This window comes from Anomalospiza imberbis, chromosome 21 (genome assembly GCF_031753505.1).
Source record: "Anomalospiza imberbis isolate Cuckoo-Finch-1a 21T00152 chromosome 21, ASM3175350v1, whole genome shotgun sequence".
In the NCBI taxonomy this organism is placed as follows: domain Eukaryota; kingdom Metazoa; phylum Chordata; class Aves; order Passeriformes; family Viduidae; genus Anomalospiza; species Anomalospiza imberbis.
The window spans coordinates 2,345,258-2,362,658 of NC_089701.1; the positions used below are offsets into that span (position 1 = coordinate 2,345,258).

Sequence of the window (17,401 nt, forward strand, 5' to 3'; positions counted from 1 at the left end):
TCCATTAATGGCTCCAAACCCACAGCGCTGCAGGAAATGTCAGAGCCGAGGGGTTATCCAAGGGACTGTCCTCTGCCTGTCCCGCTCCTTACGCCGCCCCTGCGAGGCCCAGCAGCCTGGCTGCTCCAGCATCCCTCTGCTGGCACATCCACTGGGAGCCAGCAGGAGTGGGAGCTGCAGGAGCCCTGCAATCCCTTGTGTCCTGCTCCTCTGCGGGAGCCAAGCACCTGATGTTATGGAGCAGCATCCAAGGAACTGCCACGGTGAATAACTGTCAGCTAAAGCTCATGCACAGGGACAAATCCAGGCAGAAGGAACCCATCCCATAACCTGGCACACAACAGCAATGCCCTTCCAGCCTCCCTCAGGAAGGATCATGGCTGGAAAGTCCAGAGCTGGGACTCTCCAGGATAAAACTGCTAACAGGGAGCTGACTCCACCATGTTCAGCCACATTACTGAACATCTGCCCTCTTATCCCTTTTCCCCACGTGCCACAGATCTCCCAGGGCAGCTGGAAGGCCCCTGGACTTTACAGTTAGGGAGGGGAAAGATTTCTCTTCTAAATCTTAAAAACTAAATTCTAAAAATTGCTTAGAGTTTTGTTTTCCAGCACAGTAATATTTACACATAGATTTACTCCCCAGAATTCAGCCAAGGTGAGAGAACACAGTGATTTCCACTGCATATGAAGCCCATGGTGAACAGATTTTTCTGCAGCCCTCAGGGTTTCTCCAGCCTTCAGCTCCTCCCTCTCCGGCACCTCCTGTCCCAAAACTCTCCAGGTATCCACAGGTGACTGAGGGGGAAGTGGCTGACGTAGAGCAGATCCCACCCACAGCTTCTCTGGGCAATCAAAAAGCAATGTAAACTAAAACAATAAACTGATTTTCCTGCAACCCAATTCCACCATTATCACACAACAGGGTGACCTTCCCTGCCCAGGGCTGGGCCATGCTGTTCCACCCCAGCAGCAGAACACCCCTCTCCTTACATTTGACTGCATTAAGGACCCTGCTGTCCAAGGGCTTCCTGCTGGGATCGCTCGTGGAGGACCTGATTCCAGTTCCGCAGCTGTTGGCAAGTGTGTTCCTGTGGGGAAGGCAAAGGGAGATCCTGGGAGAGGGGACCAAGGGAGAGCCACTGCCCTGCCCTCCTCCCTTCAGCTCCTGCTGGAGGCATCACCCGGATTTTAAGGTGAGGAATGGGAAATGGAATAAAGTCCTCAAGCATCATGAAGAAAATGCACAGAGCTGAGTGCAGAGGATGGAGCACTTGTGGCACAGGGTTAAACCCCTGGGAGGTGAAGGCAAAGAATCCCCTGGGAGAGCACGAGGAGCAGCGGGACGGGACCTACCGATCGAAGAAGGTGGCCAGGAGACGTCTCAGCAGCACCTTGTGTTTGACACCAGCACATAAATGGCAATTCATCAGCTGCCCCCGGGTGATGTAAACACCTGAGCCTGCAAGGGTGCAGAGGGACAACCCAAAATGAAGCCCTGACACAGCCACAGAGCCACCCCTGAGCCACCCACAGCTCCTCCTCGCTGGTGGGAACCTCTTCTTCACCTGCTGCAACAAGGACAGCGGGATTTCTGGAAAATCCTGGCAAATCCAATAACAACTCCTAATTTTATCTGTACAGACAGGAAGTCTATGGGAATCCAATGAAAGGATTCTTATTTTCTCACCAATGCACACAGTGCAAGGCTTACACTGTGATTTGATATGTACAGATCACATTATTTATTCTTTCTGAAGTGAAAAAACTCCAATCCATTTGGCCTTTTTTTTTTTTTTTTTTCCAGTGCAGGACTGTAAAACACAGAGCTGGAAAGGAAAGAAAAAGCCCATCTAGCACAGAAAGAGGTACTTGGTCACAGATCTAACTGCTTCCAAAACCCCAGCCCATCACCTCTTGATACCTCTGGTGAGCAGGGAATTTTCCTTCTAACGCACAGGAACTGCTGCCTTTGAACCTGCTGCCTTTAAGGATGTTTTCTGGAAGAAAAAGGAGCCCTGTGCAAAGCAGCTGGACACGTCCAGAGGTCTGGCAGTACTTTACAGCAGGTTTTATATCAAACCTTTTCACTCTGCTCACAGACCAAGCTGCTCCTGCCTCAGCATTGCTTCCACGGAGAGGTTATCCCATTTTTCAGGCATTCTGTTACATGAGAGGGTTTTGGTATTTGCTTTTAATTAAGATTAAATAATGGGTCATAGCTGGATCCAGAACACACTCTGTTCTCAAGATATAAAAGCATCTGCTGGAGAAGTCATATCTCCTCCTGGATTTCCAGGGAAGATGATTGTCCCTAACCTTCTGGATGGAGCTGGAGCTCAGGGCAGCCCCTGAGCCTGACCCTCTGCACCTCCCCTGGCACCAGAGGCACCCCAGGACACTCATCCTGCCCCGGGATCCAGCATCCCTCTGCATCTCTGAGCCATGCCACGTCTCACCAGGAATTTTCCTTGTATTCTCTTCCATCTAATGAGTTTTTTGGTTCCTTTTTTTTTAAGTAACAGCCTCAGTCCCTCCCTCAGCTGTGGTAACTGCAAGCCTTGTTAAAGACCCTTTTTCAGAGAGGGCTGCTCAAGTTTGCTGAATCAATTGTAGCATGAAAAACGAGAAACAAAAGGAAAACACTCCCACTTGGAGAGTTGAGGAAAACTTTCACAGCAGGATCAAGCCCCCCCTCCAGGTCTGAGACAGGAATTAGGGGAGTTTATTTTGTATTTTAAGAGATAAGGCATCAGAGTGAACACCAGCCACCAGCAAGGGGAACTTTTCACTTTAATAAATGAAAAATAACCAGGCAGCCACTATCAGTTAGTGATATTAATCTACTTTTTTCCAGATTGAAAAATGTAAATCAAGCAGAGTTGCCTCAAACCAATTTGCAGCTCTCACTGTGAAAATAACCTGCACCACTTGATGGTTTTAAGAAGTCTCACATTAAATGGAAATGGGTACAAAATGAATATTCCAGATACAAAATAAATACTTGTGGCTGTACGCTGTGCTTTGCCCTCCATCAAAGTCCCGTCCTCCATCAGCTGCAAACCTTTGAGGGCATCCCCTGAAATCCTGACTCCTTCTCCAGAATGAAAATGAAATCATGCTACTCACCAAGGGAGAAATGACTGGAAGGGAAGAAGAACTGATTTGGATGGACTGTGCTGCCACATGTCCTTTTTGGACCAAGGGCTTTGCAGGGATTAATTAAACCTCCCCACCTGGGGCAGGTCAGGGATGTCCTGCCCAGTCATCCCCACACAGCTGCATCCAAGGGAAAAACCCACAGCCAGGTCACTGCAAAGCAAAGCTGGGGGGAACTTCTAAAAGCAGAATATGATGATTTCCACTGGAATTTGACCTGGTCACGCCAGTTAAACACTTTCTGTGCAGTGCTGGGTGTGCCTGGGCTGGCACAGCCACCTGGTTTCACTCCTCTAGCTCTACACTCTCTAAACAGCACCACCTTCCACCTCACATCTGGCCAGAAATCTTTTATAGAGGAGCAAATTCTCCCAATATTGTAAATTCCCCCCAAAATGAAAATAAAGACAGAAGAAAGAACCAAACCAAATTCCTTCTTCTCCTACTGCAGCATTTGACCACTTAGTAAATTTAAAAAGAAACTTTTACAGGTTTTTCAAAGCTTGTTCACTGACACAAATTTTATCTCCTTTGCTTTGTAAATCTTATAATGTGGTCATTTTTGAGGGGGGTTTGTTGGGTTTTTAGATCTGTGATTCTAAATGAAAACACACTCACTGCAGCCACACCGAGCAGGAAGAACACAAGCTGCAGAATTCAATTAAAATGCTAAATTAATTCAATTGAATAAATCCTGTTAATGACACATTTCTCCGTCAGCAAATTAAAGGAAACTCGGAACTTTTCAAAAGACAACTGGTGATGAATAATCCAGAAAGACACAGCAAGGGCACACAGGATGCAGCAAGATGGAGACGCAATTCCAGAAGGAAAACGGCAGCAATGCAAAGGTATTCTGCAGAAAAGCTACCTGCAACAAGCTCGAGTTTTTCTCCAGGGTCTCCCTCCGAGTAGAGCTTTGGGTGGCAGCGGTATCCGATCTGGCTGATGAGGCTGGCAGGGAGAGCCACCAGATCCCGTCGGATCAGGACACAGGAGCGGTTCTCCAGCGGGATCTGCTCCGGCTTCTCTTGGGCAACTTCGAAATGAAAAGGGAAAACAGTTAAAATAACTTGTCACAAGGCTGACAGAAGGTCAGATTTGACTTCTTCACGCAGCAGTTGGAAATATTCCCCCCTCCAGATGTCCAACCACGGGGCGGGTGTCACCTGAAAGCTTGGAAAAATCCCCTGGTCTCCCCCTGCACGGCAGCCTCAGGTTCTGCAAAAGGGATTCTTAGAATCTAATTATGCTTTAACTTCTCCTGAGTTAATAATTTGTGAAAATGGACAGCTGTGCCCAGCTGGCATCGCTCTGCAAGCGCAGCACACGGAGCTGCTGCCCCAAACACCCCAGGAGGGTGGCAGGAATTCCACCAGGGGGTTTTAAACAGGCAGCAAATTGCCCCAGTTTGATGAACATCTGCAGCAGTTCCATCCTTACATCTCTTGATGGTTTTTCCTGCTGAAGTTAAAACCCAGACCCTGCAGGTTCCTCTGCTCTGAGAAATGTCAGCAGAGCCTCTCCTGAGATGCACCCTCCAGCCACCTCCAGCCCACCTTCTCTTCCTCTGCCTTCTGCAGGCCAACTTTTCCTCTCAGAAACAAAAGAAGCCCCCATCAACAAGGCCAAAAATGTTATTAAGATGTAGCTTGAAAACCAAAATACCAGATTTTCCCAACTCGCCCTGATGCACCATCTCCACATCCCACCACTGCCCAGGAGCAACCAATAACATGGAAAAGCTGGAAATACTGGGCTGTCCTGCCAGCACCTCCAAATCTGGGTATTGTGGGCACACAGAGGATTGGTTTCTAAAGCACATTTACAGTCCAAGACCACCGGATTGCTTAAAATGCCAATTTTTGACAGCAACGCGTGCTGACCATGCGCATCAACTTCAGGACGTGGTGGGAACAGTTCCAGGGCTGAACTGCAGCCCAGCCCTGCCATGATCCACCTTTTTCCCCCAAAACTGTCTGATAACATGGCAAGTGCCACGTACAAACCCAAAGCCAGCTCTGTGCTCGAATATCTGTGAACACTGAGAGAAGCAGAAACCCCAGCAACGAGCGTTTCTGAACTCAAAACGTCCCCTGCTCCAGAGGTGTCTTGTCCTGCCATTATCCCCGAGTTCTGGGGGCCACTTTTCCTCTCTGCAGATAAAATAACAAGTTCTGCAGACTTGTTGCTGCAGTAACCGAGGGCGATGGCTCGGGGACAAAGGGAGCAGTGTTCTAAGTAGGACATGCCCGGTGCCGTGCTGGGTTGTGGCATCCTATCGCAGGCTCCGGGAGCATCCCCACCCTCAGGGCTCCCTCTGTCCCTGAGGAACAGCCAGGAGGGATTCTGGAATACAAGGAGGGTGGCCCTTGCTCAGGGAGACAGCACCCAACAGCAGCAGTACAACTCACAGGGTGTTTTTGAACCCTTTGTGCCATCACAGCCCCATTATCAGTGTGAAACCTGTGCCATTGACATTCCCAGCTGCAATATTCCCAGCATTCCAGATCCAAGATTCCCTTGGACATGGGGGTCAGCTCCCACCGAGGGAGAATCTCAAAGACCAGCTCTATTTTGAGGCTTTTAAAGAGTGATAAGCAAATATATTTCCCATTAAATACTGGTATTTTCCAGCTTAAAGAAACCAAAAGCAAAGGGACAGTGGGAATGGAGGAACCAGTCCTGCTCTGCTGTCCTTCCCACCAGGGCAGCTTGAGGGAAGGAAGGGACACCTCAGTCATCTCCCAGAGGTAAAATTTTGCTGAGAGGTAAAATTAAATATACAACCCCTAGGAGCTGTATATGTGACCTACACAATCCCACCCCAGCACAGGGCTCTGCCCAGGTTATTAAAATTGAATTTTTAATACTTCATTTTTACTTTAACCAATGACTCAGGTCAAAAGCACCCACAATATCCACCAGCACCATACTTCATAAACCAAACTGAAATTCAGCTAAAAGGACCAAGTGCAACTCAACCTACTGCTGGATTTTGGCTACATTTGTCCTGCTGGCTCACTGTCTATAAATCTCTTATTAAACACGGCCATGAATCATTCTGGGGGAGTTTGTTTCCATTTAAGTATTAGCACAAAACCAACGATACCAAACCAAAAAGAGGTCTGGGGCTTTCAGTGGCACCTCAGCTGAGCAGATAGCAATCGGTTATGTAAAGGAGCAGGACACAAGAGCCACTTTAGTCCCATGTTTCCATAGAAAGCCACTCTGTTTGGCCTTTCTGCTCCGGAGAACAGGAGAGTATTTGCTTCTAATTAATTTGTATCTTCAGAGGGCAGCGGCTCCTTCCCTTTGAATGAAAGGGCAAACAATGGGAAGTATTGTTAAATACAGTTTTGTTCCTGAACAAGAAAGGAGCTCCCAGCCAGCAGAGAGGGGCAGGAAATCATTACAGAGGAAGCCACGAGAGCTGCCAGCCAAACACTGGAATATTTTATTTATTTGGATATATCCTTTTATCCCAAACTTAGCTGGATGCTGCAGCTGCAACAGGTGGTGCAGAATGGGAAATATCCATTTTCCTGGATTTTTCTGGCAGAAGAAACAGCCTCAGACTAACTCATTGGTCCATGCTCCATGGATCCAGGCTCTGCACGATGCTGGGGCACGTGTCCTCCTCATCCCTAAAACACACTCCAGAGATCCCTCACAGCACCTCAGTGCTGAAGCCCATGATGGTCTGGTGACATTGGGATTTCCGCATGTCCCACCTGAGGTGTTTGGGGCCGGATTTGCTGAGGATGGGCTGCTCAGGTGAGTGCCTGGGACTTGCTGGACACACACCTGGCCCCAGCACTCACTTGTCTCCTTCCTTCCTGACAATCCAAACAGCAGGGCTTCAAAATGAGTCATGAAGCCCCAATTCCCACCAGTTTGGGTTCTCCAAACTGCACACAAACATCAAGGTGCTCCTGTGGGTAAGAAACAACTGTTTCTGGTTTAGAAACAGCATTTGGAGATACAGAAAGATCAGAGTGATGGAGCCTCACCCAAAAATTGATGTTTACAGAGTCCCAACATGTAACCACACTTCTCAAGCCCTGAAGAAAAGACTGGAGAACCCATCCACCTGCTCCACCACGGATGCAAACACGTGGATGATCCTCCCCTGCTCCCTACACGGCCAGAAGTCTCTTTTCAAACAGCAATATTTTAACATTTCTCTCCCATCAGCCTCTTTTCCACTGGCAGTGGGACCACCTCAAAAATATCTTCCCTCCACAGCCTCAGCATCACCAGCATCTGCTGCAGATGTAAACCTGTAGCAGAGGACACACGCAAGCACCACGGGATAGATCCATCACAGAGTCCCAACGGGGAGAGTTTACATTTCCCAAATAGTACATTTATACCAACGTGCTGAAATGCAGCCGTTTGATTTGTGACCTATTTATACAGGGAGGTAATCTGGAATTAGTATAGGAAAAATATTACTGGTTTATAAATACCCCTATCTTGCCTTCGCCTCAGATCTCAGCCAGGAGTGAAACATCTGCCAGCCTAAAATTAAACATCTGTGGTTCAGAGGGAGGAAGATGGGGCTGGAAGTCTAATGCCAAAAAAGGCCAGAGGCTGAGTGCCCCCGGCGTGGGGCTCAGCCTTCCCCCTGCTCGGCTCCGACCCTGCCGGGGTCGGGATGGGGCAGTGCCACCACAGAGCCACTCAGGCTGGAAAAGACCCCCGAGACCATCAAGTCCAGTCTGTGACCAGTCTCCACCTTGTCACATGAAGACACACACAGCCTGGCTTCCAGCAGTTTCCAGGTGTTTGAATCCCTCTGCAAAAAAGCCAAAGCGCTCTGGTGGATAACCGGCGCAGCCCTCGACCGCTTCATTCCCTAAAAATCCACGAGCTCTTTGCTGCTGAGCATCCTGGCTGGGCACAGCCTGGCCACCACAGGGACCAGTGGGACCTGGCAGGATCAGGTGCCTGTGCCTGCAGTGGCAGCCAGCTGCTCCATCCCGCTGCAATTCCCGGCGTCGCTGCCGTGATTTACGTCGCTGCGGCGCGTCGTGCCCGGCTCCGCTCGGGATGCTGCACGGGCTGCATCATTTGGGATTCTGGGTTGTTCCTTGCCCTCTTTCCTCACTGTCAGGAATCAGAGGCCAGGAGAGAAAACTATTCTCTCAGCTAATTACCACAACTATTCTATAATGGCTATTTTAGATGAATCTTTAATGAAGTGTGTTCTTGTCAGTTCAGGATTTCATAACTTTCAAGTCCAGCCTTTACATTCCAGCCATTTGCTGCATAAAGATTTTCCCTTTTCCCTGCAAACCGGTGCAGCAGGAGCAGGGGAGGAGGACGGACCCTCGCACAACTTCGCTGGTGCCTGTCAAAATTAAATTAACTGCATCTGCTCAGCAGAGAGCTGACTGACAAGAACGTGGCTCAGTGCAGAAAAGCGCCGAGCATCTGCAAGTCCTGCTGAAACCCACTTCAGCTCAGGCCCACGACGCTGTAATTAACAGGGATAAAAATACTTTGCTTTTGTTTAATATTTTCTGGAGTTGTGCGTTCCTCAGATCAGATGCTGGAAACCTCATTAAGTCTCGCTCGTGTCCTCGAGGCCCACATGTTCTCCACAACCAGACCTAGTTATGGAGTGAGGAGCCATTTTACCGCAGTGCTCCCAGCCCGGCGCGGCACCGGCGACGCCGTGGCCACCAAACGTGGCCAGAGCCTGGGGGGAAACTGAGGCAGCTTTTCCTACACACAGCTGCCGCCACCCTGTCTGCCAACACCTAAGCTTGACCCTCCTGTGTTTAATCCTGGCCTCATCCTGCTGTTCCTTCTGCAGGTCCAACACTTGTCCTGGTCCCTCACACCAGTGCCACCACTGCAGGTGGCACCGGCCTCTTGTCCCACAAGAGGAAAACAGCCTCAAGCTGTGTCAGAGAAGGTTCAAGTTGGACATCAGGAGGAGTTTCTTCACGGAAAAGGTGTTCAGGCATTGGAAGGGGCTGCTCAGGGAGGTGTTGGAGTCCCCATCCCTGGAGGTGCCCAAGGAATGACCGGACGTGGCACTCAGTGCTCTTGGTAGTGTTTGGTCAAAGTTTGATCTTGGAGGCCTTTTCCAACCTTAATGATCCTGTGATTTGGAGATGTGGATCTGATCCAGCTTTGGAAATTCAGAATGGCTCTGACTACAAAAAGGGGTGAAGAAAATAAATTAAAAACCCCCAGCCTTGGGGCAAGAAGAGGATTGGTGACCCCTCCAAGGGTGGTGGGTGGTGCTGAAGGCAGGTGAAGAGCGTCAGCCACTAGTGTCCCACCACACCCCCACCAGCACCAAGACTTCAGATGAGGAACAAAAATGCACAGAAAAAGAAGGAAAAGAAAAATCCAGCAACCCTCTCTGAAATTCAGAGCTTCGTCTGCTCTGCTCCTCTTTGGCTTTGTTTTTGTTTTCACAAACAGGGCTCTTGGAAACCTTGGCAATCCCTATTTTAAAGGGCTCCCCCTCCCCCAGGCCTTTGTGAGGTTGTCGGGATCTCCATGCCAGGAGCAGGATTAGCTGCCTTCTCTCTTCCATCTTATGGTTTCATTATTCTGCACCTTTTGAGAGGGTACAGTTTATCCCGAGTAATTAAAACACAGTTAGCTCTACAAGTCCAAACCATAAAGGAACAGCTTAAGTTTTACTTTTTGTAATCTCTTTTTTGCATGCCCCCCTTTCCAGGAAGCCTGATACCTACAGCTGCCTTATTTCAAACAGGAAACTCCCCTGAAAGGTGCGGGTGCAGAAGAGGAATTTCAGCAGAAATGTGGGATATTTAGAGCCTTACAACCTGCCTCTTCCCTGCATGGCCCCGGCATCACCGCCTGGTTCTCCCTACCGAAAACAAGCAGGAAAACTCGGCTGTGGGATGCCCAGCTCTGGCACAAGGGCTGCAGCATCTCCCAGTGACACCTGAGAAAGCTGCTGGGATTTTCACTTTTCCAGCTGGGATGATTGCTGCCCGACATGGATTAGGAACAGCCTCAGAGCTGCTGCCTGCACCATCCCCGGGCTGCTCCTGTCCTTGCCTTCTGAATTGGTTTTGTTCTGTTCCTGCAGGAACTGGCCCCGTGACAGGGATGGAAAACACAGTCCAAGGGCATAACCCCACTGCTCCAAAGAGGCAAACCCACATTACTCACCACAGGCTCTACAGCGGGTGAAAAGCAAAATAAACTCAAAACAAGTGGGCAACAGCACAATTCCTGTTCAGTCTGGCTCCAACAGCAGCCATGGAGGAGACCCTGACCTTGTCCCACCCCTGATCCCACTCCTCTCCTGCCCCATCCCAACCACTGAGACCTGAAGCAGGACAGGGAGAATACTCAGGCTTTTGAGGTTCATTTCCTACAACTGCTTGTCCACTTCTCCTAACAAATATCTCTAATATTAAAATAGTAAATTCGCTGTATTTTCCCCCTTTTTCATATGGCTTAGTGAAAAAACACCTTGGAAAATGCTGCTTGTCTGCTTGCTGTCTGGCAGGGGAACATGGCAAGAGGATGCTGAGCTCCTGTCCCTGGGATGGGATGGGATGGGATGGGATGGGATGGGATGGGATGGGATGTGGGGGTGAGACCATTCTCAGTACTAAGGAAGCCTACCTGTTTTATATAAAAAAAAAATTGTCCTACTTGCCAAATCTTGTTCCTCGGTGAAGACTAAAATCAAATGGCTTTGAGGAAAGCCCATCAATGAACCAGAGTTCAAATATTTGCAACATTAGTGCAGCAATTCCAGGAGCCAGAGCAGGGGACCAGCTCCAGGCGAGGGGATGCTGCGTGCGGTCGGAGCTGGCCGGAAGCTGTCCCTCCCTGGGGAGCTCCTGAGGATCAAAGCTGCTGCCACAAACACCTGCAGCTCCCACGAGGAGGCCACTGTGAGGCTGAGCTTCCACGAGGGACACTGCCAGCTCCACCTGTGCCGGGTGCTGGGAGCTGCTTCCATGGGGGATGCACAGAGGACAGCACCCAGCGGGCATCTGCCCCTGGAACTGAGCCCCTGCTCCTGCACCCACCTGCCCTGGCTCCTCAGGAGGGTCTGAGCCCTGCAAGGTGCCAGGGAAAGGGGCTGTGTACCCAAGGAAGTGGGAAGGAAAAGACCTCTCGTGTCCCTGTGCCCACCTTGGGGCAGAGCAGCAGCTCCCAGACAAGCACCACCAAAGTGAAGCTGCCTCCTCTGTCTGAGGCCCATCGAGGGATCCACAGTCATCCTTTAATCCCAAATTCTGGAAGGGCAGCAGAGGGATTTTACTTAGTTCTGGGCATTGTGTTTCTAATGGGGAAATAAAAGAACATTAAGCCCCAAAAATGCTTTTCCCTTTCTGACAGTGATGTGTGGGACAAGGCTGGCAAAGGGGAGAGAGGCACTTCAGGCAGTGGGGAGAAAAGTCCATCTTTCCTTCCTGTTGCAGATATTCCTAGTTAACTTCAATAAAAATTATTTAGATGATGTTCTCCCTTCCTCCAAATATCCCATGTTCATCACGTTTTTGGAAACTATTATTCTAAAAAGCCAGGAAGGAAGACAGCTCCCAGAGTGACCACCTCGCCCTGGGCCAAAAGGGCTGGTGCTTCCCTGGCCATGGATGACCCATGGCAGGTGAGCTCAGCCATCATCTCGGGATGGATGTCACCACCACAGAGCTCGTGCAACCACCAGGCTCCTCACTGGCAGCCTCAGCCAAAAAGCAAACGCTGATCTGACCCTGGTGGATGATGCAGCCTCTCTCTCATCTAAAGGGGAGAGTGATGGCACGGGGGGAACCTGCCCACGCCACACCTAGACATCAGCACCAAGCCCACCGTGTGGGCAAAAAACCAACCAGTGAAACCCCCAAAGACAAAAGCCTGGTGAACAACCCAAATCTGCCCACGGTGGCTGGACGAGGACCACACAACCACCGCGAGGGAGCAGAAACCCCGAGGAGAGAGAGCCATCCATTACCAGAGTAACCTCCCGAGGACTTGATGTACATCTGCCCGTACTGCTCCTCCACCATGGTGTCGTAGGCCTCGTCGTCCTCCTCGTCCTCCTCGTTGTGGTAGGAGGTGGGGCTGTCGGTGGTGGGGATGCTGCTGGCGCCGGGGCTGGTGCGCTCCCCCTGCGAGTACTGCACCTGCTGCACGTTGGGGATCAGCGTGGCCAGGTTGGGCATCCCGTAGTAGGAGACGCGCGACAGCTTCAGGGGCCCCGCGTTGGCGCCGCCGGCGCCGCCGGGCCCGTCCCGGGCGCCGGGCTCGAGGGGCCGCTTGCCGGGCAGGCCGGGCAGGGCCTGCAGCTCCAGGTTCTCGTGTTTGACGCGCGTGAGGAGCGGGATGGGCATGGAGGGGGACATGACGTAGGGCGCCGAGGCCGACTGCAGCTGGTTGCAGGGGCTCTGCGGCTCCGAGCTGGGGTCTTCGATCATGGTGGTCTGAGAGTCACAGTGGGGAGAGCTGACCTTGAACATCAAGTCCGTCCCTTTCTCCACGATGTGCTGGATCTGCAGGAAGCCCGCCGTGTACATCACCACCAGCTGCTCGCTCGCCGCCATGGTCAGCTTGCCGGTGTAGCAGAAGGACAGGATCTGCTGGAAGCAAGCGGGGGGGACGGTCCCCGGCAGCTCAAAGGCGTTTTTGCTGTTCCCACTGAACAAGTCTCGGAAGTAGAGGCTGCTGGCGGCCAGCACCGCCCGGTGAGCCTTGAAGGCTTGGCCCTTCACCACGATGGAGACATCGCAGTACAGCCCCAGCAGCCGCTGCTCGTTCAGGCAGCCCAGAACGGTGTTCCCAAAGTTGGGAATCTCTATGTGCAACATCTGCGACATGGCTCAGGATCGGCCGGAGCTCCTCAGGCATTCAATGCAGGAATATCCAAAGTAGGGCACATCTGAAAAACGGAGAAGGCAGGGAAGAGAGGAACAAGGTTTTTAGACAGTTCACCAAAGCAGGCAGGAGCACAGGAACCCACCTCACCCGACATCAAAGGCTCCAAGCCGAGCTCCTAGAGCCAACATGGAAAAGCAATCGCTTACAAAAATTACTTATCGATGGTTTCGAGCGGCGTTGGGAATGCCATTGGTGGATGGCAAAGGATATTCCAAAAAAACAAGTATTTCCTTCAAGTTGTGGTCTGTTTAAATAAGCACCACTGATTTATTCCCCCGGGGGTTTTTACTTTATGCAGGAAAATCTGAACGATAATGGGAGAGAACAGTAAAGCACACGAAAGGCAGTCAGACAGATCTCGGTAGCATTATATAAGAAACACAACAACCAGCAGCTATGTTGAAACTACAGAAAAGATATTTATAAAACAATGTGCCATTCTGCCCGAAATAAATACAGGATTCTGCCGGAGCGAGAGCTCCCAGGAAAAAGCACTTTGAAAAGCAATCTTCCCATTTGCACCAGAAAGAGGGAGCATTTCAACAGTTAAACCCCTTCTCAACAGATTTATCCTCCAACAAAACGAGGCTTATCTCCAAATTAAGCCAGATATTTGAGCCCCAATAAAACAAACCAACGTGCCTGCCGCAGCGAGCCGCCTACCAAGTTGTCTTCTTATTTTCCTCCCCCAGATCCCGAGCGGGGCAGGGGGAGCCCCAGCCCAGCCCCTGGTGCAGGCAGAGCCCCCAGCCCCAGCCCGGTGCCCCCGGGTACCGGCAGCGAGGACCCTCCGAGCGGCTCCGGCTCCGCATCCCGCCACGGCCGCTCTTCAGGGCCGGCTGTACCTTTCGGCCATGGGCAGAATTCCTGCTTCCACCTCCCAAAAAAAAGAGCCTGGCGTTGGAAGGGAGCCGGTGCGCAAAGCCGGAGCAGGTAGCGCTGGTGCAGCCTGGGCGCTGAAACTCCAGCGGAGCAAATCACTGCGGATGCACCGAGCCCAGACCCCCCCTGCTCCCTCCCCAAAGAGTCCAGGAGATTTTAAATCCTGCCTGCCTGTAATACTACTGAAGAAAAACTACGTTTAACTAATACTGAAAGCTCAGAAGAACGATTTAAATAAAATTTAAAAAAAAAAAAAAAAGGAAAAAAAAATTAGAAGTTTATCTGAGAAAGACTGAAAAAAAAAATCTCTGGAAAGAAAATAATAACCCACAAAGAGCTGCTCTGTTCCCATTGCCGAGGGAAAAAAAAAAAAAAAAAAAAAAAAAGTCCTATCTGCAAGGCCACAGGGTAACAGGAAGAAAAGGGAACACACTCGGAGCCAATTTAATTGTATCTGCATGGTTAAAAAAAAAAAAAAAAAAAATTCTTCCAAGCGAGGAAGTTCGCGGTGCCTTCGCCTGGCCGGGAGCGAACGTACCTTGAGCAGCGTCCCCGGCGCGGCCACTGCCGAGGGGCTCCCGTCCCCCGACCGCCGAGTGCTCGGGGGAGGGGGAAAATAAAATATAGTATCAAGCGCTAGGTTTGTATCTGCTGGAGCTCAAGCTTTTACCAAGTCAAATCTCCCCGGCAGCGCACAGCATCTAAATGAATAGGCCGGATGCAGATTAACATTCAGGCTGCTCTCTGCAATGAATAGAGCCCTTTGATTAGGGACCTGAAGTAAATGCCAGTTTCAAACCGAAGCTTTAAAAACAGAGAAATATCAGTGCCAGAGGAATGCTCTCAGTGTTGGTACAAGACAGACTTTTGATGAGTCACTGCAATGCAAACAAAGATGGCAGAAATACTGTACTGTATGCTGATGAAATGCTTAGTGGTGCCACGGCAACTGAGACAGGTTTTAAATTTATAGTGCAGTTTTGCATATGAATTACGCTGTAAACTGCCTCCCCTGCCATCTAGTACATCCAGAGTGTCAAAGCATTTAAACTATTCCAAACAGTCTGCAGAGCTGGCACTGCTGCCGGTTAACTCCTGCAGCCAGGGGAAGAAGGCACGGAGCAGGGGTGGTGAGCATCCCCTGCACCCCCCCAGCATCCTCCTGTACCCCCTGCATCCCCCCAGCATCCTCCTGCATCCTGAGCATCCTCCTGCATCCCCGAGCATCCCCCCAGCATCTTCCTGCATCACCCCTGCATGGCCTCAACATTCTCCTGCACTACCCCCACATGCCCCCAGCATCGTCCTGCATCCCTCCTGCATCCTCTGCATCCCCTCAACAACCCCTGCACCCCCCCAGCATCCTCCTGCCTGATCCAGCATCCTCCCACCTGGCCCAGCATCCCACCCCAAGAGCTCCCCAAAAGCACAGCTTTGGGAACGCCCAAATCTGCCCAAAATAAAGGTGCTCCTGGGGCAGCCACAGTCCTGCTTCCTGCCCCCCCAGATTCCCCCCCCAATACAAGAAAGCCTTTCAAACGCAGGAAAAATGTTTACCCCTTGGGGAAAGCTTCTTTCAGTCTGTGGCTGAATCCACTAAAAGCAAATCCATTTGCTTAAGTAATGAAATCCCAGTCACATTGTCTCCTGGATTCAGATTTTAAATTACCTTCGCATTTATTGAGCATGTTTGGTGCTTTTTTCTGGGAAAGAGGGTGGGGCCTCCCTTTGCTTATTTCTCCCTTGCCCAGAGCGTTTTCCCTTGTGCCATTGGCCTCGGGTTTGGTTCAATTGCTGCGCTCTGATGGTCACACGCAGTTAAAATTCCAGGGATGAGAGGTGAGGCCATCCCCAGAGCAGGATAACTGCAGGGAGCACAGGGCTGGTGATGCTCCAGCCTGACCCTTCCCTCCTGATCCTGCTCACAGCTCCACTTCCACATCCAAAGGGATGCTTGGTGCATTAAGTTCAAGCCCAGGGCAGGGAAGTGCTGTGCTCCCAGCAAACCCCTGCGACACGGCTGCCCCGAACCCCACAGGACCTGCAGAGCCACGGAGCTCCCACACCAGGGCTCCCTGCCTCGGGAATGCTCAACACACTCACCCAAACCCCTCAGGAGGTCACTGGGGTCCCTGCCTAGTGCTGCTGAGATAAAGGTGCTGAGAGGGGACCAGGGTGACATCCCGGGAGGAGATCAGAGGTGACACCACAACGACCAAGGCTGAGAGCCCAAATCCTCTCCCAGCCATGACACCACCCACCTCTGCTGGAGAAAGGATGGAATCTGCCCTGGCAAAAAAAGATCCACTCTGGATCTGTGAAAATTACTGAGAAAAAACCTGAGTGGCAGAAAAAACATCACTGCTCATGCCCCTAAGGAAGCCTCATCCATGGAGGTGGGAAGAACAAGGGTGGAGAAGGATTTCCTCCTCTTCTCTTCCAGGAAGGGCTCCCTCAGAGCTGGAGAAGACACCAGGGAGGCTTTGGATGGACCTCCTTGGACCCAGCAGGGCAGGATGTGTGGGACCAGCCAAGGACAGCTCGGTAGCACAGAACAAGCCAAACTTAAAATAAATATCAATTATTAATATTACTTAGAATTTGCTCTATAAACAAACAGGCTTGTCAGGAGCAACCCCTGTCTCTCTCTGAAAACACCACACTGGGCTGGTTTTAGGGCATGTTTAAGCCAGAGAGAAGCCACAAAGTGCCCCAGCATCCCAAATCTTTGGCAAATCTCAGATAAAACCTCACAGGAGAGTTTGAACCAAGATGCTGCACACAACTGGTCCCTCCCAAAATGCAGCTCTCAGGGAAATGGGGAGGAAGTAACAGTGTTTGGTTTAGAAAGAGCATCAAGGAACACGAGCAAAGCCGCACAAGGAAACTGCAAAATCCCAAACCACCCCAATAAACCATCAGCCTGGACTGCTGGAATTTTTCCTTCCTCCTCCCTCTGCCCCTTCCTTTTTATGACCAGAATATATAAAAAAGCCTCCCAAAACCCAAGCCCAAACCACCAACAACCCCAAATCATGAAGAAATAAAATAAAACAGTCTTGAAAGCCCAGGAGAACCTGCTCACCACCAAACCTCACATTCCCTAAAAACAACAGCAACAAAAATCTACTGTGATTAGACAGCAAATGCAATAAAGCTTGATAATTCCTAACTTTAAAATTCCTCGATTAAATATGATATTTTTTCTTTTAAAAAGAGCACCAAATGACTTTTGAAGGGTTTGAAATGGCTTCAGCCCATCTGACACAAGAAGAGCTGTGCTGCAGGAGAAATGACCTCTGCAATTACAGATGTAAACTGTATTTTTCCAATCTCATCTCCCAAGCTGAGCTGTGTCCCAAGGTGCAGGAGGAGCCCCCAGCATGACCATCACCCCAAAAAATCCAGCCCCTTTTGGGCTGGAGTGTCCTACAGGTGACAGACCATCAACAGGACATATCAAAAT

At 50.6% G+C, this 17,401-nt stretch overlaps 2 protein-coding genes across 7 annotated transcripts in view; one reads left to right on the forward strand and one right to left on the reverse strand.

Moving 5' to 3' along the window:
- KCNT1 (potassium sodium-activated channel subfamily T member 1) overlaps positions 1-17,401 on the forward strand; it is a 212,913-nt gene that overhangs the window by 163,490 nt on the left and 32,022 nt on the right. The gene's annotated exons all lie outside the window — the stretch shown is intronic.
- NACC2 (NACC family member 2) overlaps positions 1-17,401 on the reverse strand; it is a 50,774-nt gene that overhangs the window by 1,062 nt on the left and 32,311 nt on the right. For 3 of the 6 annotated variants that reach the window (XM_068211040.1, XM_068211046.1, XM_068211043.1), the window contains exons 2-5: positions 12,131-13,054; positions 4,031-4,198; positions 1,357-1,462; positions 994-1,091 (exon numbers count right to left, since the gene is read on the reverse strand). In XM_068211040.1, coding sequence (XP_068067141.1) covers positions 994-1,091; positions 1,357-1,462; positions 4,031-4,198; positions 12,131-12,992 — 1,234 coding nt within the window. In that variant the 5' untranslated portion in view covers positions 12,993-13,054. Of the gene's footprint in view, positions 1-993; positions 1,092-1,356; positions 1,463-4,030; positions 4,199-12,130; positions 13,055-13,140; positions 13,832-13,898; positions 13,972-14,473; positions 15,054-17,401 lie in introns of those variants that run through there. The other 3 variants (XM_068211042.1, XM_068211044.1, XM_068211041.1) reach the window with 3 other exon arrangements.